This window comes from Heterodontus francisci, chromosome 17 (genome assembly GCF_036365525.1).
Source record: "Heterodontus francisci isolate sHetFra1 chromosome 17, sHetFra1.hap1, whole genome shotgun sequence".
NCBI classification, from domain to species: Eukaryota; Metazoa; Chordata; class Chondrichthyes; order Heterodontiformes; family Heterodontidae; genus Heterodontus; species Heterodontus francisci.
Window position 1 is genome coordinate 47135429 of NC_090387.1, and position 25154 is coordinate 47160582.

At 42.8% G+C, this 25154-nt stretch overlaps 1 protein-coding gene across 1 annotated transcript in view; it reads right to left on the reverse strand.

Moving 5' to 3' along the window:
• Positions 1 to 25154, reverse strand: part of itfg1 (integrin alpha FG-GAP repeat containing 1) — a 296337-nt gene that overhangs the window by 49322 nt on the left and 221861 nt on the right. The window contains exon 14 of the mRNA XM_068049376.1: positions 2135 to 2213. Coding sequence (XP_067905477.1) covers positions 2135 to 2213 — 79 coding nt within the window. The remainder of the gene's footprint in view (positions 1 to 2134; positions 2214 to 25154) is intronic.

The following is a 25154-nucleotide window of genomic DNA, read 5'->3' on the forward strand; positions in this document are numbered from 1 at the left end:
AAGTTCAGAGTAAGGGAGATAGGCATAAACTCTAATTAGGGTTACTGTGCATGTATGTGAATGCAGGGAGTGTGGTAAATAAGATTGGTGAGTTAGAGGAACAGATTGCCACGTGGAAATATGATGTGGTAGCTATAACAGAGACCTGATCAATGAAGGGCAGGGCTGGATATTAATTATTCCTGGATACAAGGTTCTCAGGAAAGAAAGGAAAGGGTGGCAGTATCGATTAAGGAGAACATTGCATTGCTGGAGAGGGAGGATGTCTCAGTGGGATTAAGGATACAATCTATTTGGCTAGAGCTAAGGAACAAAAAAGGTTCAATTACACTGCTCGATGTATCGATAGGCTACCAACCAGTGGGAAAGATGTAGAGGAACAAAGTTGCAAGGAAATTACAGAGAGGTGCAAGAGTAGCATATATAGAGTAATTATAATGGGGGACTTCAATTATCGAAGTATAGACTGGGATAGTAGTAAAGGGCAGAGAGGGGCAAGAGTTCCTACACTGTGTTCAGGAATTTTTGTTTTACAGGAGTATGTTTCCAGTCCAAAGAGAAAGAAGGAATTGTTAGACCTGGTTCTTGGGAATGAGCTGGGCCAAGTGGATCAAGTGTCAGTAGGGGAACATTTATGGGACAGTGATCATTGTATTATAAGATTTAGGTTGGCTATAGGAAAGGACAAGAAACAATCCAGAATAAGATTACTTAACTGGGGGAAAGCCAACTTCAATGGCGTAAGAATGGATCTGACCCAGATAAATTGGAATCAAAGGTTGGCAGGCAAAACGGTAATTGAACAATGGGCTGCCTTTTAAGAGGAAATTGTTCGAGCACAGTCAAGTATATTCCCATGAAGGGGAAAGGTAGGGAAAACAAATCCAGAGATCCCTGGATGACGGAAGAAATAAAGATTAAGATGAAGAAGAAAAAGTGTACTTACGACAGATGTCAGGTGGATAATATAACCAAGAACTAGGACGAATACAGAATGTTCAGAGGGGAAGTGAAAAAGCAAGTAAGAGAAACAAAGAGAGAGGATGAAAAGAGACTGGCAGCTAACAGAAAAGGGAATCCAAAAGTCTTCTACAGGCATATAAATAGTAAAAGGGTGGTTAAAGGAGGAGTGGGGCCAATTAGGGACCAAAAAGGGATTTATGCATGGAGGCAAGGGGCATAGCTGAAGTATTAAATGAATATTTTGCATCTGTCTTTACCAAGGAAGAAGATGCTGCCCAAGTCATGGTGAAAGAGGAGGTAATTCAGACACTTGAAAGCTTTAAAATTGATAAGGAGGTGGTATTGGATGGACTGTCTGGACTTAAAGCTGATAAGAAACCAGGACCGGATGAAATGTATCTGAGGATACTGAGGGAAGTGACAATGGAAATTGTGGAGGCACTGGCCACAATCTTCCAGTCCGCTTTAGACTAGGAGGTGATGCCAGAGGCGTGGAGAATTTCAAATGTTACACCCTTGTTCAAAAAAGGGTGTAGCGATAAGCCCAGCAACCACAGTCCAATCAGTTTAACCTCGGTGGTGAGGAAGCTTCTAGAAACAATAATTTGGGACAAAATTAATAGTTATTTGGGCAAATGCGGATTGATTCAGGAAAACCAGCACAGATCTGTAAAGGGTAAATGGTGTTTAATTAAATTGCTGGAGTTTTTTGATGAGTTAACAAGGAGGGTTGATGAGGGTAATGCTGCTGATGTGGTGTACACGGACTTCCAAAAGGCATTTCATAAAGTGCTGCACAACGGACATGTGAGCAAAGTTATAGCTCACGGAATAAAAGGGACAGTTGCAACATGAATACGAAGTGGCCAAATATAAAATTGAGCAATGTAAATCCCTGTTGTTTGGGGGTTGCTAAAATCTAAATTGTACTTCATTGAAGGCTATTCAGAAATGATTCCAGGCTGCTATTTGATAGATTTAGTCAGTTTCAAATGCAATAATTTATTGAGTTATCACGAGTTAGTACTGGCTCAATTCATCTTTGTTCTTTTCCTTTTGCCTTTTAGGGCATCAATAAAGTTATTCCTGTAACATTACTTGAATGAAAATAAATTGTAAATATAAGTTATATTAGACCTGAGCTCTAAGCGCTACTTGAACTTTCACTTACCTGAAGCATTTTTCAGATATCCATTAGCATCTGCTGTTGTATACATGATATATGGCCCAGGCTGGTTCACACCAAATGGCTACAGGAAGAGAGAAAATCAAACTAGATTACATACATCACACATACAACTTAGCAAATAACTTGTTAAAAACAACTGAAATCTCAGCAATTTATTAAATCTCTTCAGGACCTAACTGAGGTTAAAAGAGAGCTCTTTTTCTCATTGCACTGTGTAATATCCCTGTATCATCAGCTACTTCAACTATTTTTCCAATTTTCCTTAAAATAGGTCATGGTCTCTACCTCAATGACTTCCTATGGCAATGTATTTCATGCTGACAATCAATCCCCTGTGTCAAGAAATATCTGTTAAACTCTCTCCTCGCTCCTAATGACAATTCTAAATTTGCAATCCCTCTTTATATGATCTCCAGTCAGAGGAAATAGTACAAAAGCAAAATACTATGGATGTTAGAAATTTGAAATAAAAACACAAAATACTGGAAATAAATCAGGTCAGGCAGCATCCGTGGAGAGAGAAACAGAGTTAACATTTTGAGTCGATGACCTTTCCTCAGAGGAAATAGTAAAGATCATTTCTTTCTATTAAACACTTAATAATCTTTAAATTATTCAATTAAATCACTTCTTAGTCTACTCTGCTCCAGTGAAAAATTCCCAATATTTTTAGTTTCTTCCCGTAACTACAGTTTTACACCCCTAACATCATTTTAATATCAGCAATAGGAGCCATACAACACCTTGAGACAGTTCCGCCATTATATACGATCATAGCTGATCTTCAGTCTCAACTCCACGTTCCCACCCACTCCCCATATTCCTTGACTTCTTGAGAGATCAAAAACCTATCTCAGCCTTGAATATAAATATACTCAACGATGAAGCATCCACAACCTGCTGGGGTAGACCATTCCAAAGATTTACAACTCTGAGTGAAGAAATTTCTCCTATCAGTCCTAAATGATCAATCCCTTGTCCTGACACTGTGCTTCCATATTCTGGATTCCCTGGCCAGGGGAAACAACCTCCGTGTCTACCCTGTCAAGCCTCTTCAGAACCTTGAATGAAATCACTTCTCATGCTTCTAAACTGCAGCGTGTACATGCCCAATTTTCTCCGCCTCTAATCATAGGGCAATCCTCTCATGCCATGAATCAATCTTGTGAACTTACGCTGTACTGCCACCAAGGCAAGTATGTCCTTTCTTAGATATGGAGACCAAAACTGAAGATAGTATTCCTGGTGTGGTGTCAGTACAGCCCTAAACAATTGTAGCAAGACTTCCGAATTCTTGTACTCCAATCCCCTTGCAATAAAGGCCAACTTACCATTTGCCTTCCTAATTGCTTGCTATACATGCATGCTAACTTTGTGTTCCTTGTACAAGTATACCAAAAGTCTTCCTGAACATCAAATTTTAGAAGTTTCATGCCTTGTAAAAAAAATTCTACTTTTTTATTCTTACTGTGAATCATCTTATACTTCCCCACGTTATACTACACCTGCCACTTTGTTGCCCACTCACTTAATCTGTCTATATCTCTTTGCAGCCTCTGTGTCATCCTCACAACTTACATTCCTACCTAACTTTGTATCGTCAACAAACTTGGATACATTGTATGGTATGACCACTCAAGACAAACTATATGATTCAATTCAGTCCCGCAGCTCCACAGGTCGCATCATACATATCTTTAAGCTTTCCCAAATCAAAAAAAGCAGCAGCCGAATTGAACAATCGAGTAACCACCAAATGAGGTGAACCAAACTAGGTATCTTTTGATAACAAATTAACAGTTTATTAAAAAAACTAAAATCTTAAACCAATATCTAAAGACCTTATAATGTATTTAAAGAATCTAGCCCCCACATTCACATACATAAACCCAAGCTAATGGTAGTTTGGTGTTTAATTAGCTGCCCGGAAACCCCCCCAGAAATAACAATAAAGTCTTTGCAGATTATGCTTCCTGACGAACAGTCTTCTGATACAAAGTTCACTTGCAGTCTTCCAAGGCCTGATGAGGAAAGGGTCCTTTTAGAGACAGGAATTCAGCAGTGCAGTTCAGCATTTGAAGCATCAAACTTTTCTTCTTTTCAGCGATGAACACAGCAGATCAATAATTTGTTTTTTTCTAAAGGAATTAATCTGGCTTAATTTTTTAGAATTTTGAGAGAGAATAATAAACTAACTTCTCTTCCTTCATTTTAAGAGCTCTTCTTTCTCCTTTCAGGTGCTAGCACACAGCTGCGTCAACTGTCTGTGTTTGAACAAACCAATTAGCCAGTTTTTCAAAAGGCAACATTGTATCTCGTCTCCTTGTATGGTTGTTACCAGGCAACTAGAATGCACTTTCACTCAGTCTCTGCAGCTGGCTGCCGTAAAGAAGTACTGATCTTTTACAGCCTTAAAGGCGCACCGCTTATTTCCCGAGGAGAAAAAAATAACAGGATCATGACAACATTACTCTCGGTCTCTTCGTCTAAGCCATTAATATAGTTTGTAAATAGCTGAGGCCCCAGAGTTGATCCTTGTGACACTCCACCAGTTACAGCCTGTCAACTTGAAAATGCTCCATTTATCCCTACCCTTTGCTTCCTGTCCATTAATCAATCCTCCAGCTATGCTAATATATTACCTCCAACTCCACGAGCCCTTACCTTGTGTATTAGCCTTTTGTGTGGTACCTTAACAAATAACTTTTAGAAGTCCAAGTATATTACATCTATGGGCTCCCCCTTATCTACCCTACTGGTTACATACTCAGGAAACTCTAATAAATTTATCAAACACTATTTTCCTTTTGTAAAACCATGTTGACTCTGTCTGACCATACTATGATTTTCCAAGTGCATTGTTGTAACTTAATTAATAAATTCCAGCATTTTCCTGATGACTGATGTTAGGCTAACTGGCCTGTAGTTCCCCGTTTTCTCCCTCCCTCCTTTCTTGAATAGTGACGTTTCATTTGCTAAGATTCAAATTGGTGGGACCATGCTAGAACCTAGGGAATTTTGAAAAATCATAACCAATGCATCCACTATCTCTGCAGTTGCCTCTTTGAGAAGCCTAAGGTGTAGGCCATCAGGTCCCGTGGATTTGCCAGCTTTTAATCCCTTAAGTTCCTCTACTACTTTTTCTCTGTCGACATTAATTACCTTAAATTGGTCACTATTATTAGTCCCTTGGTTACCCTCTATTTCTGGTATATAATTTGTGTCCAATACTGTGAAGACAGACACAAATATTTTTTCAATGGCTGCCATTTTCTCATTCATGATAATTTCTCCTGTCTCTGCCTCTAAGGGACCAACATTTATTTTAGCTACTCTCCTTTTTATATACTTGTAAAGGTTTTTAATGTTTTATATTCTTGGCTAGTTTACTCTTGGTGAACCTCCAATGTATCTCTCTATGGCTTTAATGTTTTTTCTATGATGGTGTACCCAAAACCACACACAGTACTCTTGTTTTCCAAATTAATTTTCTTCATTATTTATTGAATTCCACTAATTTCAGATTTAAAAAACATATTTAACTCCGTTCAAACCAAAACACAGGTAGAAGGTCAAATTATTTTCAAAGTAAATTACATGATGCATTATCCACTCATTGTGAGATTAGTAGTAATGACAACTTTCCAGTCTTTCACGTCTGTGCAGTGTCTCTCCCCTGGAGACTGGCTGTGGCAGCTTGCCAGCTGGGACCAGGTCAGCATCAGGTGGATTCTTGATGACTCATTCAAAATATATAAATTACATTCCAGCTGTGTTGGAAAATCCCAGCCTCAGTTTTGTCTGGGCTCACATGCACAATATAGTTAGGAAACGCAATCAATGCTTCATTGATTTTACATTGAAGTCAGCTTAAATTATATTACTGTACAGTATATTAAAGCAAGCTTGGGTTCTGCATTTCACCAGGAACAAAGAAGATTTCACCAAATGAAAATACTTAAGCTTCATTATATCAAAATCTTAACATACTGAATTCAGTAACTCAAGACTCCACCGTATTCTACTTTCATGAAACAGAAGGTAAGAATTAAGTGAAGTTTTGCAGACTAGCAGAAAGTGGGAAGTGGTTTCCCGCAGGAACCCATGCTATTTACTGTTGTTCACTGTATACATAAATAAGACGGACTCAAATAGGAAGTATGTCATTGAAATTTTCAGATAGTACCAATTCTGGTGGTGGTGTGGGAGGGGGTGGAGAGAGGGAGGACTGCACCAAAACGTAGGAAGACATAAGTAAGCTTGCAGAGTGGACAGATAAATGGGAAATACAATTTCATTTTGACTGTAAAAATAAGGAGGCCACTGATTTCTTGGAATGAAAAAGCTAAATGGGGTAGATGAGCAAAGAGAGCTGGAAATACAAAAGCAGGGAGGCAATGTTAAATTTATATAGAACCTCTGGTAGACCACACTTGGGAGTACTGTGTACCGTTCACCGTTCTGGTCTCCATACTCCTTTTTCATAGGCAGTCCCTTGGGATCAAGGACGACTTGCTTCCTTTCTGGTTTGATGGGTTCTGAGATGGCTGATAAGTCCAATGTGTGATCTGCAGACTGCTACATGAGGGGAAGTTGGTGCTTGAAGGGTCAGGTAGATGAGTAGTTTGGAGGTTTGTGCACTCTCTCTGTTGCCTCGACTTTGCCTCAGCATTTTACCGAGGAAGCTCTCGAGGTGTACAATGCCTTCCTGAATGAGTTTTCTCCATCTAAGATGGTCATAAGCCAGGGACTCTCACAAATCGACACAGATGTTTGATTCCTTCAGGGATGTTTTGAGTGCATCTCTAAAGCGTTTCCACTGTCCTCCTGGGAGTCTCCTGCCCTGACCAAGTTCGGAGTACAGCTGCTTCTGGAGTCTGGTGTCAGACATGCGAATGACTTCTCTCTGAGCCACTTGCCTTTACTGCTTTTCCTCTTTCATTATTAAGCAGAACAGGCGTATAACTATTGGGAAGGCCATTCCAGCTAATTTGCCCATTTGCCTATGTAGGGTGGATCAGGGTCCAAATGTTTTGGGTGCACTGTGACTTGGGATAAGTACAGTGCAGGTCTGAGTAAGAAAAACTGGAAAATAAAATAAAGAAAATTGCTATATCTCAAAATTTTGCCTTTGTGGATCAACTAGTTTGGCCTGGTAATAACCTCTCATTTCAGACTCTGCATCTGCTTGTGGTAAATGCATCTGGGAGCTCCCCATAGTGCCAGATGACGGTTTTAAGCAAAGAGCAGGCACCTCAAGACTGGTTTTGTTGGCTGTCATGCGAGGCCCCCAGCTGCCAAGAATGAGGCACATTAATTTTGTCATGAACATTGGTTTTAAACTGTTACTGGAGTGAAGAAAGGACTTGTTAAACAGATCAGCCGTGGCTGGAAAAGACATTTGCATATTAACAGGTGGTGATTGGAAGGACAAAGGACCATTCCCTGACACATTCAACTCACAATGGACCTTGATCACCAGGTAGTGTGTGTAAGAGAAGCATTCCAGAAACTGCTAAGTTGATACAATCCAAGATGTGGTCAGACCAGTTAGTCACATGACTAACCTGCTTGGCAACCTGGGTTTTTCTGAACTGTACTAACAGTTTGAACTGAGTGTGTCTGTTTGCTCCTGGACTGAGAAGATCTCTCCTGTCTGCTCCGATCTCTTTCTCGTAAGCCTCTGAATCCACTGAAGACACATGAACCACAAGAGAGAAAAGTCTCCTACAGTGTACAAGGTTTAAGAAGAATACTGGGTCCCAACGAAAAGCAAGATCTACCTACAATCAAGGACTCTACAGTAAGCTTGAAGAACCGTAACAAAAACTCTTCAGATATTGCTCCAAATTTTTCCACTTTATTTTTCTTCTGCTCTTATCTGTCTCTATTTGCATGTGTGTATCACGTATGCATGCTAGCGTGGGCGCGGCATGCATCCATAGGCGTCAACCAAATTAGAGTTTAAGTTCAAGTTGAATAAATTTCAACTTTTCTTCTTTAAACCTAAGAAAGCCTGTTTGTGCTGGTTTCTTTGCCTTATAATTGGAAAGCGGTGAACAAGGATTCACCAAGGGGAGCTCAAAACACAGTGTGTTTAAAATTAAACCCTGTTATGGTAAGACCAGGTGAAGGCTGAGAGGGACCCCTAGACAAATTTCTCACCTGGTCCTAACATTGGCACAACAGCGAAATGCTACTGGACCTCTTCTTCTTCTGGGGTTTATGAACAGTGGGCCAAGTGGCTTCAGACTCCTTATCCAGTCATGCATTCCACAGCAAGGTTGCTCCAAGCCACAATTAATCCAAGTTGGATATTGTAGTAGTGCCTTGGTAGCCAGGTAGGCTTGGTAGGCCACCCTCACCTGAGTGTGGGGAGATGTAGATGAGGAGTAACATTCACGTCACACAAGTGCCAGGCAATGACCATCTACAAGAGATTCTAACCATATCCCCTTGACATTCAATGGCATTACCATCGCTAAATTCCCCACCATCAACATTCTGGGGGTTACCATTCACCAGAAACTTAACTGGACCAGCCATATAAAATACTGTGGCTACAAGATCAGGTTAGAGGCTGGGAATTCTACGGCAAGTAATTCACCTCCTGACTCCCCAAAACTTGTCCACCATCTACAAGGCACAAGTCAGGGATGTGATGGAATAGTTCATACTTTCCTGGATGAATGCAGCTCCAAAACTCAAGAAGCTCAACACCATCTAGAAAAAGCAGATAATTAACATATTGGTACTAACGACATAGGCAGGAGGAGAGATGAGGTCCTGCAAAGTGAATATAGGGACTTAGGCAGAAGGTTAAAAAGCAGGACCTCTAGGGTTGTAATTTCAGGATTACTCCCTGTGCCACGTGCTAGCGAGGGTAGGAATAGGAGGATAAGGCAAATGAATGCGTGGCTGAAGAGCTGGTGTAGGCGGGAGGGCTTCAGCTACTTGGATCATTGAGATCTCTTCTGGTGCAGAGGTGACCTGTACAAGAGGGATGGGTTGCATCTGAATTGGAAGGGGACGAATGTCCTTGCGGGGAGGTTTGCCAGTACTACTCAGCAGGGTTTAAACTAGTCTGGAAAGGGGGTGGGACCCAAAGTAGTAGTCTCTCCAATGAGATAGTTGAGGCAAATGTAGAGGTTAAAGCAAGCAAGTCCAGTAGGCAGGCCGGGCAGGGGCAGGACAGGGAGCGTGGAAGGTCTGGTAGGCTAAACTGCATTTACTTTAATGCATGAAGGCTTACAGGGAAGGCAGATGAACTCAGAACATGGATCGGTACATGGGATTGTGATATTATAGCTATTACGGAAACGTGGTTGAGGGATGGGCAGGACTGGCAGCTCAATGTTCCGGGGTACCGACGCTTCCTGCGTGACAGAGGTGGATGTAAGAGAGGAGGGGGAGTTGCACTATTGATTAGGGAGGACATCACGGCAGTACTTAGAGAGGATATCCCGGGGGGATCGTCCAGTGAGGCCAGATGGGTAGAACTTAGAAATAAGAAAGGGGTGATCACTTTGATGGGATTATACTATAGGCTCCCCAATAGTCAGAGGGAATTGGAGGAGCATATATGTAGGGAAATCACAGATAGGTGTAGGAATTATAGGGTTGCAATAGTAGATGATTTTAACTTCCCTAATATTGACTGGGACTGCCTTAGTGCTGAGGGATCAGATGGGGAAGAATTTGTTAAGTGTGTCCAGGATAGTTTTCTGAAGCAGTATGTGGATGGCCCTACTAGAGAAGGGGCTACACCTGACCTCCTCTTAGGAAATGAGGCTGGGCAGGTGGTTGATGTGTCAGTGGGGGAGCACTTTGGGACGAGTGACCATAACTCTATTAGCTTCAAGATAGTTATGGAAAAGGATAGGACTGGTCCTCAAGTTGATGTCCTAAATTGGGGGAAGGCTAATTTCGATGGCATCAGACAGGAACTCTCAAAAGTTGAATGGCAGAGGCTGTTTACAGGTAAAGGGACTTCTGGCAAGGGGGAGGCTTTTAAAAGTGAGATAGGAAGAGTTCAGGGCTGGCATGTTCCTGTAAAATTGAAGGGCAAGGCTGGCAAGTTTAGGGAACCTTGGTTGACGAGGGATATTGAGGGTTTGGTCAGGACAAAGAAGGAGGCATATGTCAGGTATAGGCAGCTGGGATCAAGCGAGTCCCTCGAGGAGTATAAGGGATGTAGGAGCACAATTAAGAAGGAAATTAGGATGGCGAAAAGGGGCCATGAGATTTCCGTGGCAGATAAGATAAAGGAGAATCCTAAAAGATTCTATACGTATATTAAGAGTAAAAGGGTAGCTAGGGAGAGAGTAGGTCCCCTTAAGGATCAGTGTGGTAATCTGTGCGTGGAGCCATGGAAATGGGCGAGGTCTTAAATGAATACATCTCGTCTGTATTCACCGTGGAGAAGATCATGGAAGCTTGTGAGTTCAAGGGAGGGAACAACGGTATCCTGGAGCATATCAACATTACAAAGGAGGTGGTGTTGGAGGTTGTGAAGCACATTAAAGTGGATAAATCCCCAGGGCCTGGCCAAGTGTATCCTAGGATGCTATGGGACGCAAGGGTGGAGATTGCTGGGGCCCTGGCAGAGATTTTTGTATCATTGTTAGCCACGGGTGAGGTACCGGAAGACTGGAGGATAGCTAATGTTGTGCCTTTATTTAAGAAGGGCAGCAGGGATAAGCCAGGGAACTACAGACCTGAGCCTTACATCAGTGGTGGGAAAGTTATTGAAGGGATTCTGAGAGACAGGATTTATATGCATTTGGAAAGGCAAGGTCTGATTAGGGATAGTCAGCATGGCTTTGTGTGTGGGAAATCATGTCTCGCAAACTTGATTGAGTTTTTTGAGGAGGTGACCAAGAGGACTGACGGGGGCAGGGTGCTGGACGTTGTCTACATGGACTTTAGCAAGGCCTTTGACAAGGTCTCGCATGGTAGGCTGGTCCGGAAGGTTCGAACACATGGGATCCAGGGTGAGTTAGCCAATTGGATACAAAATTGGCTTGGTGATAGGAGACAGAGGGTGGTAGTAGAGGGTTGTTTTTCAGATTGGAGGCCGGTGACCAGTGGTGTGCCACAGGGATCGATGCTGGGCCCTCTGTATGTCATATATATTAATGACTTGGATGTGAATGTAGAGGGCATGATTAGTAAGGTTGCAGATGACACCAAAATTGGTGGTATAGTGGACAGCGAAGAAGGTTGTCTAAGGTTACAACAGGATGTAGATCAACTGGGAAAATGGGCAAGGGATTGGCAAATGGAATTTAATGCAGACAAGTGCGAAGTGATGCATTTTGGGAAGTTAAACCAGGGCAGGGCATACACAGTGAATAGCAGGGCCCTGGGGAGTGTTGTTCAGTAAAGAGAACTTGGAGTCATAGTTCCCTGAAAGTGGCAACACAGGTAAAGAGGGTGGTGAAGAAGGCGTATGGCATGCTTGCCTTGATCAGCTGAGGCACTGAGTACAAGAGTTGGGACGTCATGTTACAATTGTACATAACGTTGATTAGGCCGTATTTGGAGTAATGTGTGCAGTTCTGGTCGCCGCACTACAGGAAAGATGTGATTAAGCTAGAGAGGGTGCAGAAAAGATTCACAAGGATGTTGCCTGGTTTGGAGGTCTTGAGTTATAAAGAGAGATTGGATAGGCTGGGTCTGTTTTCCCTGGAGCAAAGGAGGCTGAGAGGGGACAAGATAGAGGTATATAAAATTGAGAGGTGTAGATAGCCAGAGTCTGTTTCCCATAAAAGGGATGACTAAAACTAGAGGGCATAGATTTAAGGTGAAAGGGAGGAGGTTTAAAGGGGATCAAAGGGGTAAATTTTTCACACAAAGAATAGTGGTTATCTGGAATGAGCTGCCAGAGGAGGTGGTGGAGGCAGGAACAGTAGCAACATTTAAGAGGCATCTGGACAGGTACTTGAATGAGCAAGGCAAGGCATAGAGGGATATGGAATTAATGCAGGCAGGTGGGATTAGTATAGATAGGCATTATGGTCGGCATGGACGCGGTGGTCCAAAGGGCCTGTTTCTCTGCTGTGCGTTCTATGACTCTATATTGCTGTTCTTTCACTGTCGCTGGGTTCAATTCCTGGAACTCCCTCCCCTATCAGCACTCTGGTACATCACAAGGACCGATGCAGTTAAAGAAGGTGGCTCACCACCACCTTCTCAAGGACAATTAGGGATGGGCAATAAATGCTGGCCTTGCGAACAATGCCCACATCCCATGAATGAATAAAAAAATGCAATCTTGGTGATTTGGCTCTCCAGTGGATTTTGATGTGTCTATCAAAGACACAGTACTGCTGGACTGAAGTCTGATCCTGAGGAGTGTAACATTAATGCAAGAGTTTGCGCAACTACATTAGCACACTCATTGCATTAATGCAGGCTCCTGAACTGCTGTGTAAACAAAGTAAATAAAAATAAGAGATCAAGTCAAGATTTATATACATTCATGTCATTCCAATATTTGAATAAATTTACTGAAGTTCCAGCAATAAGATATATAACAAAATGTATATGTCTCATACAGCAAAAATGATTATATGGTGAAACCAATCCCACTAGAGATTATATAAATTACATAGCAAGATTAGTCATTGATACTTTAGTGTTGAAGATGGAACTAGAACTCTGAAATGTAATTTTGAGGGAGGAACACTAAGGTCAATGGACTGAAGGCCATTTTTGATTCTTTTTTTCCCCCATCACTAACTCTGTCACATAGATCAGCAAAACTAATGAAATTTCTTCCAGTTAAATACTGGGAACATCGAAGCTATTGTCTTGGGTCCCTCACCACTGATTCCATCCCTCTCCCTGGAAACAGTCTGAGGCTGAACCAGTCTGTTTGCAACCTCGGTGTCATACTTGGCACTGAGGTGAGCTTTCAATCACATATCTGTGATTCACCAAAATCGCCTATTTCCACCTCAGTAACATCGCCCATCCCCGCCCCATCTCAGCTCTTCAGTTGCTGAAACCTTCATCCACACCTTTGTTACCTCCAGACCTGACTATTCTAATGGACTCCTGGCGGCCTTCCACATGCTACTCTCCATAAACTCGAGGCCATCCAAAACTCTGCTGTCTGTATCCTAATTCGCACCAAATGCCGTTCATCTATTCCCTCTGTGCTCACTGACCTGCATTAGCACTTGGTTAATTAAAGGCTTGATTTTAAAATTCTCATCCTTGTTTTCAAAACCCATCATGGCCTCGACCCTCTGTATCTCTGTACTCTTCTCTAGCCCTACAACCCTCCATGATATCTGCGCTGTTCTAATTCTGGCCTCATGTTTTAATTGTTTCTCCATTCGTGGCCATGCCTTCAGATGCCTGGCCCTAAGCTCTGGAATTCCTCCCTAAACCTCTCAGCCGCCCTACCTCGCTTTCCTTCTTTAAGGCACTCCATAAACCTACCTCTTTGACCAAGCTTTTGGTCATCTTCCCTATTATCTGTTTATGTGGTTCCGTGTCATATTTTGTTTTATAATGCCTCTGTGAAGCGCCTTGGGAAGTGTTATTACATTAAAGGAGCTAAATAAATACAAGTTGTTTTACATAATAAAAGCTCAATTAATTCTTGATGGATAATATTGACACTTTAAAAAAGATTTTTTGTCAAAGAATAACATCTCAAATGATAAAAAGACAAGCATTTTATATAGTGCTTTTCACAAACTCAATAAGTTCCAAAGCGCCTTACAGCTAATGAAGTATTTTTGAAGTTCAGTCAACTTGTAGGAAACATGGCAACCAATTTATGCAGCAAGCTTGCACAACAGCAATGTGAAAATGACCAGATATCCTTTTTTTAATAAAAAAAGTGATGTTGAGTGAAGGATAAGTCTTGGCCAGGACACCAGGAGAACCTGACTACTTTTCTTTGAAATAGTGCCCATCGATCTTTTACATTCATCTGACAGCAGGTGGATCTGTGGTTTAACATCTCATTCGAAGCAGCACCTCTGACAGTGCAGCATTCCCTCAGTACTGCACTGAAGTGTCAACCTAGATTTTTGTGCTCAAGCCTCTGGAATGGCACTTGAACTTATAACCTCCTGACTCAGAAGTGGGAGTGCTACAAAATGAGCCACAGCTTACAGAGCTAATATTTTTCTTTGAGAAATTCTCATGGTGACTGAAGGAAGGTAAACATACAATGAAACCTGTCAATTACAGGCACCTAATGGACTAGCAGCAACTGTCCTTCTGTGGCTCATTCCATAGTGGTGGGTTCCTTTATTGATGTATGTTCTGACCAACCTGATTTTATGATATTTGCTAAGTTCAGGCAAGCCAGTGTGTCTGGGTACAAGCCCAGGAAAACTTCCCCTTTAATCTTACTCAGTTTTCTGAAAAGTAACACTAGAATAATCATTTTGTTCTATTTCAGGATCTTTACTGAGACTACAAATGCTTTCCTAGTGATAAAATGACAGCTGTTTTATAAAAGGGTCTAGCTTTTTTTCAAATTACAGTTCAAGAGACAAAGTAGTCCTCCCTTTTCCTTACAGTTGCTACTGTTTATTTCAATAATTTGTCATAGCCAGGACATATTTCTGGAGCCAGACAGGGTCAGACAGCTGCAGGCATATGTTCCTTTCTTTCCAAAACTTTTTTCACTTCATTCAACAAGTTTTTGAAATCCATCACCATCGCTCCATTTGTTTACTACTTTTGTGCAATAAATTACTCCTGTAAATGACAATGCATTAAGGCCCGTGTTCATCGATTTTCTGACCAAAATATACTACAACTAGACGATCATTCACAGAGCGAGCACATAAGTTCCCAATGATGAACTATGCAATGAAAGGGTATTACTGCACAATTATTTGGGGAAATATAATTTCTAAAAGCCTTCATTTTTCTCATCACAGAGCAAGCTGATAGCAGTTATTGATATGATGGGAACAATATCAGTATTGCCTGTATTGTGTAACACTGTGCAATGGGGATTTATTTGCCTATTTTTACCTGAATTCTGAATAGCAAACATTTAACAATTGCTGAAAAATTTCCAGTACTGTATTCCTGGTAAATCACTTAATATTTGTATTGTAACATAGTATTATTTATTAATATGTACAGGGTGGTTCAAAATGCCCTGCACTAGCCTGGGTTCATGTTTTCAGTCCTTGCAATACAAATGACCTGGATTTTATGATAAAAATAATGGTGCTGCCAGAAAAAAGTTAGGGCTTCTCCATTCCAGTGTGAGTAAATTTTTACAAGTCTTAATTATGGGCAAACAACCTCCCTGGCACTGAAAATTAACTGTTTCAAGTGTACAGTCTCATTCCTTCACACTTTTTAAAAAATTGTTTTTGATAATAAAACATTTACATAATTTAAAAACTTATTCTTTCTGTTTTTTTATCTCTTGAATTCCATCTTTTCATCCCTTTATTTCGCTTTCTGTACATGATTTTACATTGAATTAACTATTCTATCCGATGATTCCTGGCTCAGACTCTGCGTGTCTCAGGAAGAATTTTTCAATCTGTTTGGTTAAGGAATCAAAGAGTCATAGAGTTATACAGCACAGAAACAGGCCCTTTGGCCCATTGTGTGCGTGCTGGCCATCGAGCACCTATCTATTCTAATCCCATTTTCCAGCACTTGGCCCGTAGCCTTGTATTCGACGGCGTTTCAAGTGCTCATCTAAATACTTCTTAAATGTTGTGAGGGTTCCTGCCTCTACCACCCCTTCAGACAATGTATTCCAGATTCCAACCACCGTCTGGGTGAAAACATTCTTCAAGTCCCCTCTAAACCGCCTGCCCCTTACCTTAAATATCTATGTCCCCTGGTTATTGACACCTCCCCTAAGGGAAAATGTTTCTTCCTACCTACCCTATCTATGCCCCTCATAATTTTGTATACCTCAGTCAGGTCCCCCCCTCAGCCTTCTCTGCTCTAAGGAAAACAACCTCAGCTGATCCATTCTCTTTTCATAGCTGAAATGCTCCAGCCCAGGCAACATCTTGGTAAATCTCCTCTGCACCCTCTCCAGTGCAATCACATCCTTCCTATAGTGTGGCATCCAGAACTCTACACAGTACTCCAGCTGTGACCTAACTAGCATTTTATACAGCTCCATCATAACCTCCCTGATATTATATTCTATGCCTCGGCTAATAAAGGCAAGTATCCCATATGCCTTCCTCACCACCTAATCTACCTGTGCTGCTGCCTTCAATGATCTATGTACAAGTACACCAAGGTCCCTCTGTACTTCCTAAGGTCCTACCATCCATTGTATATTCCCTTGCCTAGTCCTCCCAAAATGCATCACCTCACACTTCTCAGGATTAAATTCCATTTGCCACTGCTCTGCCCCATCTTATCAGCCCATCTATATCGTCCTGTAATCTAAGGCTTTCCTCCTGACTATTTACGACACCACCAATTTTCGTGTCATCTGCGAACTTACTGATCATACCTCCTATATTCACGTCTAAATCATTAATGTACACTACAATCAGCAAGGGACCCAGCACCAATCCCTGCGGTACACCACTGGTCGCAGGTTTCCAATTGCAAAAACAACCCTCTGCCTCCTGCCACTCAGCCAATTTTGGATCCAATTTGCCAAATTGCCCTGGATCCCATGGGTTCTTACCTTATTAACCAATCTCCCATTATCAAAAGCCTTACTGAAGTCCATGTAGATTATATCAACTGCTTTACCATCAGCTACACACCTAGTCACCTCAAAAAAATTCAATCTTATTTGTTTGACATGATCTCCCCCTGACAAAGCCATGCTGACTATCCTTGATTAATCCCTGCCTCTCCAAGTGGAGATTAATTCTGTCTCTCAGAACTTTTTCCAATAGTTTCCCGAAAACTGTAATTACCTGGTTTATCCCTACCGCCCTTCTTGAATAATGGTACCACATTCGCTGTCCTCCAGTCCTCTGGCACCTCTCCTGTGGCCAGAGAGAATTTGAAAATTTGTGTCAGAGCCCCTGCAATCTCCTCCCTTGCCTCACTCTCATAGCAACCTGGGATACATCTCATCTGAACCTGGGGATTTATCCACTATCCCGCTAAAACCTCTAATACCTCCTCCCTTTCAATGCTAATTTGTTCCAGTATATCACAATCCCCCTCCCTGACCTCTATATCTACATCGTCCTTCTCCATAGTGAACACAGATGAAAAATAATAATTTAAAACCTGATCTACATCCTCTGGTTCTACACACAGATTGCCACTTTGGTCCCTACTCTTTCCCTGGTTATTCTCTTGCCCTGAATATACTTATAAAACACCATGGGATTTTCCTTTATCTTGCCTGCCAGTGTTTTTTCATGTCCCCTCTTCATTCTCCTAATTACTTTTTTTTAAGTACCCCCAACACTTTCTATACTCCTCTTGGGCCTCTGCTGTTTTCAGCCCTCTGAATCTGCCATAAGCCTCCTATTTTTCCTTATCTGATCCACTATATCCCTTGACATCCAGGGTTCCCTGGACTTGTTGGTCCTACCCTTCACCTTTACAGGAACATGCTGGCCCTGAACACACACTAGTTCCTTTTTGAATGGCTCCCACTGGTCTGATGTAGACTTTCCTACAAGTAGCTGCTCTCAGTCCACTTTGGCCAGATCCTGTTTTATCATATTGAAATCAGCCTTCCCCCAACTTCGTACCTTTATTTCCAGTCCATCTTTGTCCTTTTCTTTAACTACCTTAAATCTTAGAGAGTTACGGTCACTATCCCCGAACTGGGCCCCCACTGACACTTGTACCACTTGTCTGGCTTCATTCCCTAGGATTAGGTCCAGTACCGCCCCTTCTCTTGTTGGACGTTCGGCATACTGGATCAAAAAGCTCTCCTGTATGCATTTTAAGAATTCCCCCCCCCCCCTTTAAACCTTTTGCACTAAGACTATCCCAGTTAAAAAACGCCTACTATTATTACCCTATTATTTTTATACCTCTCTGAGACTTGCCTACATATCTGTTCCTCTACCTCTCACTGACTGTTTGGAGACCTGTAGTACACTCAACAAAGTGATTGCCCCTTTTTGTTTTTAAGTTCTACCCATATGGCCTCATTTGAGGAACCTTCTAAGATATCATCCTTCCTATTGCAGTAATTGACTCTTTGATCAATAGTGCAATGCCACCTCCTCTTTTACACCACCCCCCACCCCGGTCATGCCTGAAGATTCTATACCCTGGAATATTGAGCTGTCAGTCCTGCCCTTCCCTCAACCATATCTCTGATAGCAATATCATTTGCCCATGTGTTAATCAACACCCTCAATTCATCTGCCTTACTTGTAAGACTCCTTGCGTTAAAATAGATGCAATCCAGCCTTGAATTATTTGCTTGTGAGATGCACACTTGCTTGAGCTATTCATACAGGTCCCACCATATCCCGTGGAAGACAGTGCAGCAAAAATGGATTTCTATTCACTGCAAGCTTCAGTGCAAAAGCCCATTGAAAGTCTTGTGGCTAGTGTAAAGACAGATAGTAAGAGTTGCTATAGATATTTAAAAAAGAGTTAACAAAGTGAGCGTTGGTCCTATAAAAAGTGAGTCTGGGGAATTAATAATGGATAATAAGGAGATGGCAGATGAATTGAACAGATATTTCGCATTGGTCTTCACTAATGAGGATACAAGTCTTGTCTTGTCTTTGGCCTCCTTGTCTCGGGAGACAATGGGTAAGTGCCTGGAGGTGGTCAGTGGTTTGTGGAGCAGCGCTTGGAGTGGCTATAAAGGCCAATACTACAGTGACAGACTCTTCCACAGGTGCTGCAGAAAAAATTGGTTGTCGGGGCTGTTACACAGTTGGCTCTCCCCTTGCGCTTCTGTCATTTTTCCTGCCAACTGCTAAGTCTCTTCAACTCGCCACACTTCAGCCCCGCCTTTATGGCTGCCCGCCAGCTCTGGCGATCTCTGGCAACTGACTCCCACGACTTGTGATCAATGTCACAGGACTTCATGTCGCGTTTGCAGACATCTTTAAAGTGGAGACATGGACGGCCGATAGGTCTGATACCAGTGGCGAGCTCGCTGTACAATGTGTCCTTGGGGATCCTGCCATCTTCCATGCGGCTCACATGGTCAAGCCATCTCAAGCGCCGCTGATTCAGTAGTGTGTATAAGCTGGGGATGTTGGCCGCCTCGAGGACTACTGTGTTGGAGAAGCAGTCCTGCCACCTGATGCCAAGGATTCTCCGGAGGCAGCGAAGATGGAACGAATTGAGACGCCGCTCTTGGCTGACATACGATGTCCAGGTCTCGCTGCACTAGAGCAAGGTACTGAGGACACAGGCTTGATACACTCGTACTTTTGTGTTCCGTGTCAGTGCACCATTTTCCCACACTCTCTTGGCCAGTCTGGACATAGCAGTGGAAGCTTTTCCCATGCGCTTGTTGATTTCTGCATCTAGAGACAGGTTACTGGTGATAGTTGAGCCTAGGTAGGTGAACTCTTGAACCACTTCCAGAGCGTGGTCGCCAATATTGATGGATGGAGCATTTCTGATGTCCTGTCCCATGATGTTCGTTTTCTTGAGGCTGATGGTTAGGCCAAATTCGTTGCAGGCAGCCGCAAACCTGTCGATGAGACTCTGCAGACACTCTTCAGTGTGAGATGTTAATGCAGCATCGTCAGCAAAGAGGAGTTCCCTGATGAGGACTTTCCATACTTTGGTCTTCGCTCTTAGGCGGACAAGGTTGAACAACCTACCGCAAGTAACATCCCAGTATTAGCTGTGTCAGGAAATGGAAGGGAGGAGCTCAAGAAAATTACAATCACCAGGGAAGTGGTACTGAACAAATTGTTGGAGTTGTGGGCTGACAGGTCTAGGACTTCATTCCAGGGTGTTAAAAGAAGTGGCTAGTGAGACAGTTGTTCCTTTGGAGCAGCAAGGGGAGGGAAGGTGGGAGGAGCAGCAGCAGTGAGGGGAAATTTGAACAGCAGGGCAGCATGACTTTTGCAGATTTTCTAATGACTCTAGTCACTATTTGAGGCATGATATTTTATAATAATGTAGGTTACAGACCTGCTAACACCAACACATGGGCTGGGATTTTATCCGTGTGACAGGGGTCTCGACTTCTGACAAAAGCACTGTCGAGAACCCTGCATCGCCCCTTCTGTGGGAGGCCTGTTGATCAAGTGCTAATTAGGCACTTAACTGGACAATAGCAGGCCTTCCACAGAATCAAGGACCCGGTGACAGAAGTCCAGCCCTCTGAGAGCTGCCGGCCAATCAGAGGCTGGTAGCTCTTTAACTGCACAGCGGCACTGCAGAGGCAGTGGCTGCTGCCGGTGGAAGACACATCCGAGGCCCAGGAGTGCGCTGGATCCAGGCCAGGGGTGGGGTGAGGTGGGGTTTCATGGGGGCATCAGCAGCAAGGGCAGGTGGGTCGCTCTTAGCGGGACCCCCCCTTCCTGATGCCGGGTCCCTCATTCAGGCACTTTTAATGAGGGACCCTCCTGCGCCCCACCATCCTCCCCCACCCCCCACCCCGCAGCTGGAGCTGGCAAGGAACCTGCAGGATTTTTCTTGCTGCACTCCTGTGTGGCGACAGGCCCACCTGCTGTTTGGCTAATTGCAATGGGATGAGGCCCTTAATTTAGGCATGATTGCCCATTTAAGGACCTCAATTGGTGGCGGGGTGGGAAGGCTGTTCACAGGCTTTCCAACCCTGGACTTAATTTTGGCAGAGCCGGGAATGTGGCGGGGCTTCCCCAGTCACCATCCCACCCGATTACATGGTCTCCCTGCCTCCAAACCTGCTGTGGGGTGGGTGGGGGTGGGTGGGGGTGGGGGGGTGGTGGGAGTACATAAAATTCCCCCATGAATTTGATTCTCAGTCAGGTTATTCATTCAACTTACTTGACTAAGTTTCTGTAACAGTGTTATGTAGAAACAAAGATTTCAATTGCGAAGGGTCTTTGGATAACTTGATACATACTTCCCGTCAACCAATTACCAACCCAGGATCACTGGGAACAGAAGTTGGCCATTCAGCCCCTTGAACTTGCTCTACCATTCAGTTAGATCATGGCTGACCTGCACAACTCCATTTACCTGCCTTTGCTCCATATCTATTGATATCCTTACCGAACAAAAATCTATTACAGTCTTGAATTCTCCAATTGTCATACCGTCCACAGCCTTTCGCCAGGGGTCTGGGCAAGGGGGTTAAAAAGTTCCAAATTTCCATCACGCTATGCGTGAAAAAGTGCTTCCCGACTTTGTTCCTGAACGGTCTAGCTGTAATTTTAAGATTATTTCCCTATACTCTTGATTCCATCAGAGGAAATAGCTTTTTTGGTATCTACCCTTTCAAACCCTTTTAACATTTTAAATACTTCAATCTTCCATATTCATGGGAATACATACAACCTCTCATAATTTAAACCCCCCAAAGCTCCAATGTCATTCTGGTGAATCTGCACTGCATTCTCTTCAAGGCCAATATATCCTTCTGGAGTTACAGTGCCCAAAATTGAACACAGCACTCAAAATGGGGTCTGACCAAGAGTCTATAAAACTGGGTGAAGAACTTGCCCCTTGAAGTAAAGGCTAACGTTCCATTGGCCTTTTTGAACTTTCCTGCCAGCTTTTAATGATTTGTGTACTTGGACACCCAAACTTCTTTATTCTTCTACAGTTCCAGGTTTCTCACCATTTAGAAAATACCTTTATTTATCTCTCTTGGGTCGAGAATGCTGGACCTGACAGTTGTCCATGTCAAACTTCATTTGCCATACCTTTACCTATACATTTATGTCCCTTTGCAACTTTCTGCTCCCATCTGCCCCTCTTAATTTCATGTCATTTGAAAACTTAGTTTTACAACTCTCTATTCCTTTATCCAAATCATTAATAAACATTGTGAAAAACTGAATTGGCATTGATTGCCATTACAAAGCACTTTGTAATACTGACCATAGCACCCCATCAAAAAAAACATGTGGGGCCAAAAGGTCTGTAAAGTGCGAAAATAAAATCTAAATCTTAGATTTAAATAGAATTGTCTTCTGCATCATACCATATCAAATACAATAATGGGTGAAACACTTTCAAAATTACTGACTATTGGTTCAAATCCAAAGGAGACATGCATCCTAAATATCATTGGCTGCTTGCAGTGTTTCTCAGCGATCCATCTATGCTAAATCATCTATGGGTTAACTAGCTTTGACTTCTTTTATAAACCCGTGCAGACAGCGATTGGAATAATTTTCAAAATTTGTAACTAATGGCCTTGCATTCTGTGGCATAAGAGACTCCAGACTGCATTCTCAACTAGCAGCTATCTTACTCAAAAACATTGAAAAACATTGTTCCTGATTAGCTCAGTGTCATGTCAATAACTGTACATATTTATTTAGCTTCCATCTTCCCTGTTTTATTTATCCTTCCATGAAATGTACAAACCACTATGTACTCTTTCTCTTTCCATAAAAATTGTGAAATAGCTACAGGTTCCTTCCTGCTGTTCAGATGCCAGGAATAATCACTTTACTGACATAAGGTACACTCAGTGGGAAACCAGATCAGAGTACCATTTTCTCTGCAATTGAAAAGCACTACAAGACACTGAGCCAAGAACTTGCTAAGCTAAGTTCACAAGTGGGTTGACAGATTTAAATGTTAACACAAATAGTATTCAAACCCTTCACCTCAAACAGGTTACTGTAAACTTTTATTTTAAATACTAAGCCTTGAGGAAAGATATGGTTGCATTGAAAATCTTCAACGTCTTTACAGACTACAAAGCAGTCCCATTTTAACTTTGTTAATTACAAGATGTTGGGAGACTGAAACCCCCCAGTTTTCATACAACGCACTTGCACTGCAAGTTTAATATTGGTATGAAACTAAATGCTAAATTAGAATTATATATGTGTTAAGTTCAACTCAAAAAGAGATTATCTTACTCATATTGAGTCAGAATTACACATATTTTCTTTAAAACCAGAGGAACATTGAAAATAAACAACATAACTAAATGTTATGTGAGCTAACATCATTTTTTTTTTACAAGGAAACTAGGGGATTTCCTTTTGCATTGCTCACGGTAAACTGTTTGACAATGACAAGAATGTAATAGTCTGCCGCAGATAATGTATACTGTTAGAAGAAATAGTAGAATTCCTGTGATGTTGATCAAGGATAGGTGTAAGCTGTGGCATATTGTGGGCAAGCTGGAAATAAATGAACATGACTGGCTGAACAGGGCTTACTGGACGTATGTAAAAAAAAAACCTTAAATACCCAGCAAGAAAGAAGGCACTACGAATGCGTTGGCAAGAAACAAATTAAGAAATTAATTTTGCAGTATTAGGCCAATAGGTGTCATGATAGGGGGGAGGCGGTGGTGTAGTGGTATTATCACTGGACTAGTAACACAGAAACCCAGGGTATTGATCTGGGGATATAGGTTCGAATCCCACCACAGCAGAAGGTGGAATTTGAATTTAATTAATAAATCTGGAATTAAAAGCTAGTCTAATGATGGCCATGAAACCATTGTCGATTGTTATAAAAACCCATCTGGTTCACTAATGTCCTTTAGGGAAGGAAATCTGCTGTCCTTACCTGGTCTGGCCTACATGTGACTCCAGACCCACAGCAACGTGGTTAACTCTTACATGCCCTCTGAAATGGCCTAGCAAGCCACTCAGTTGTACCTAACCGCTACGAGGGCAATAAAAAGGAATGAAACCGGACGGACCACCCAGCATCGACCTAGGCACCGGAAACGACAATGGCAAAACCAGCCCTGTCGACCCTGCATAGTCCTCCTTACTAACCTCTGGGGGCTAGTGCCAAAGTTGGGAGAGCCGTCCCACAGACTAGTCAAGCAACAGCCTGACATAGTCATACTCACAGAATCATATCTTACAGACAATGTCCCAGACACTGCAATCACGATCCCTGGATATGTCCTGTCCCACCGGCAGGACAGACCCAGCAGAGGTGGCAGGACAGTGGTCTAAAGGAGGGAGGGAGTTGCCCTTGGAGTCCTCAACATCGACTCCGGACCCCATGAAGTCGCATGGCATCAGGTCAAACATGGGCAAGGTAACCTCCTACTGATTACCACCTACTGCTCTCCCTCAGCTGATGAGTCAGTACTCCTCCATGTTGAACACCACTTGGAGGAAGCACTGAGGGTGGCAAGGGCAGAAAATGCACTCTGGGTGGGGGACTTCAATGTCCATCACCAAAAGTGGCTCGGTAGCACTACCATTGACCGAGCTGGCCGAGTACTAAAGGACATAGCTGTTAGACTGGGTCTGCGGCAGGTGGTGGGGGAACCAACACGAGGGAAAAACATACTTGACCTTGTCCTCACCAATCTGCCTGCCGCAGATGCATCTGTCTATGACAGTATTGGTAGGAGTGACCACCGCGCAGTCCTTGTGGAGACGAAGTCCTGCCTTCACATTGAGGATACCGTCCATTGTGTTGTGTGGCACTATCACCATGCTAAATGGGATAGATTTCGAACAGATCTAGCAATGCAAAACTGGGCATCCATGAGGCGCTGTGGGCCATCAGCAACAGCAGAATTGTACTCAATCACAATCTGTAACCTCATGGCCCGGCATATCCCCCACTCTACCATTACCATCAAGCCAGGAGACCAACCCTGGTTCAATGAAGAATGCAGGAGGGCATGCCAGAAGCAGCACCAGGCATACCTCAAATGAGGTGTCAACCTGGTGAAGCTACAACCCAGGACTACTTGCATGCCAAACTGCATAAGCAGCATGCAATGGACAGAGCTAAGCGATCCCATAACCAACGGATCAGATCTAAGCTCTGCAGTCCTGCCACATCCAGCCGTGAATGGTGGTGGACAATTAAACAACTAACTGGAGGAGGTGACTCCACAAATATCCCCATCCTCAATGATGGGGGAGCCCAGCCCATCAGTGCGAAAGATAAGGCTGAAGCATTTGCAACAATCTTCAGC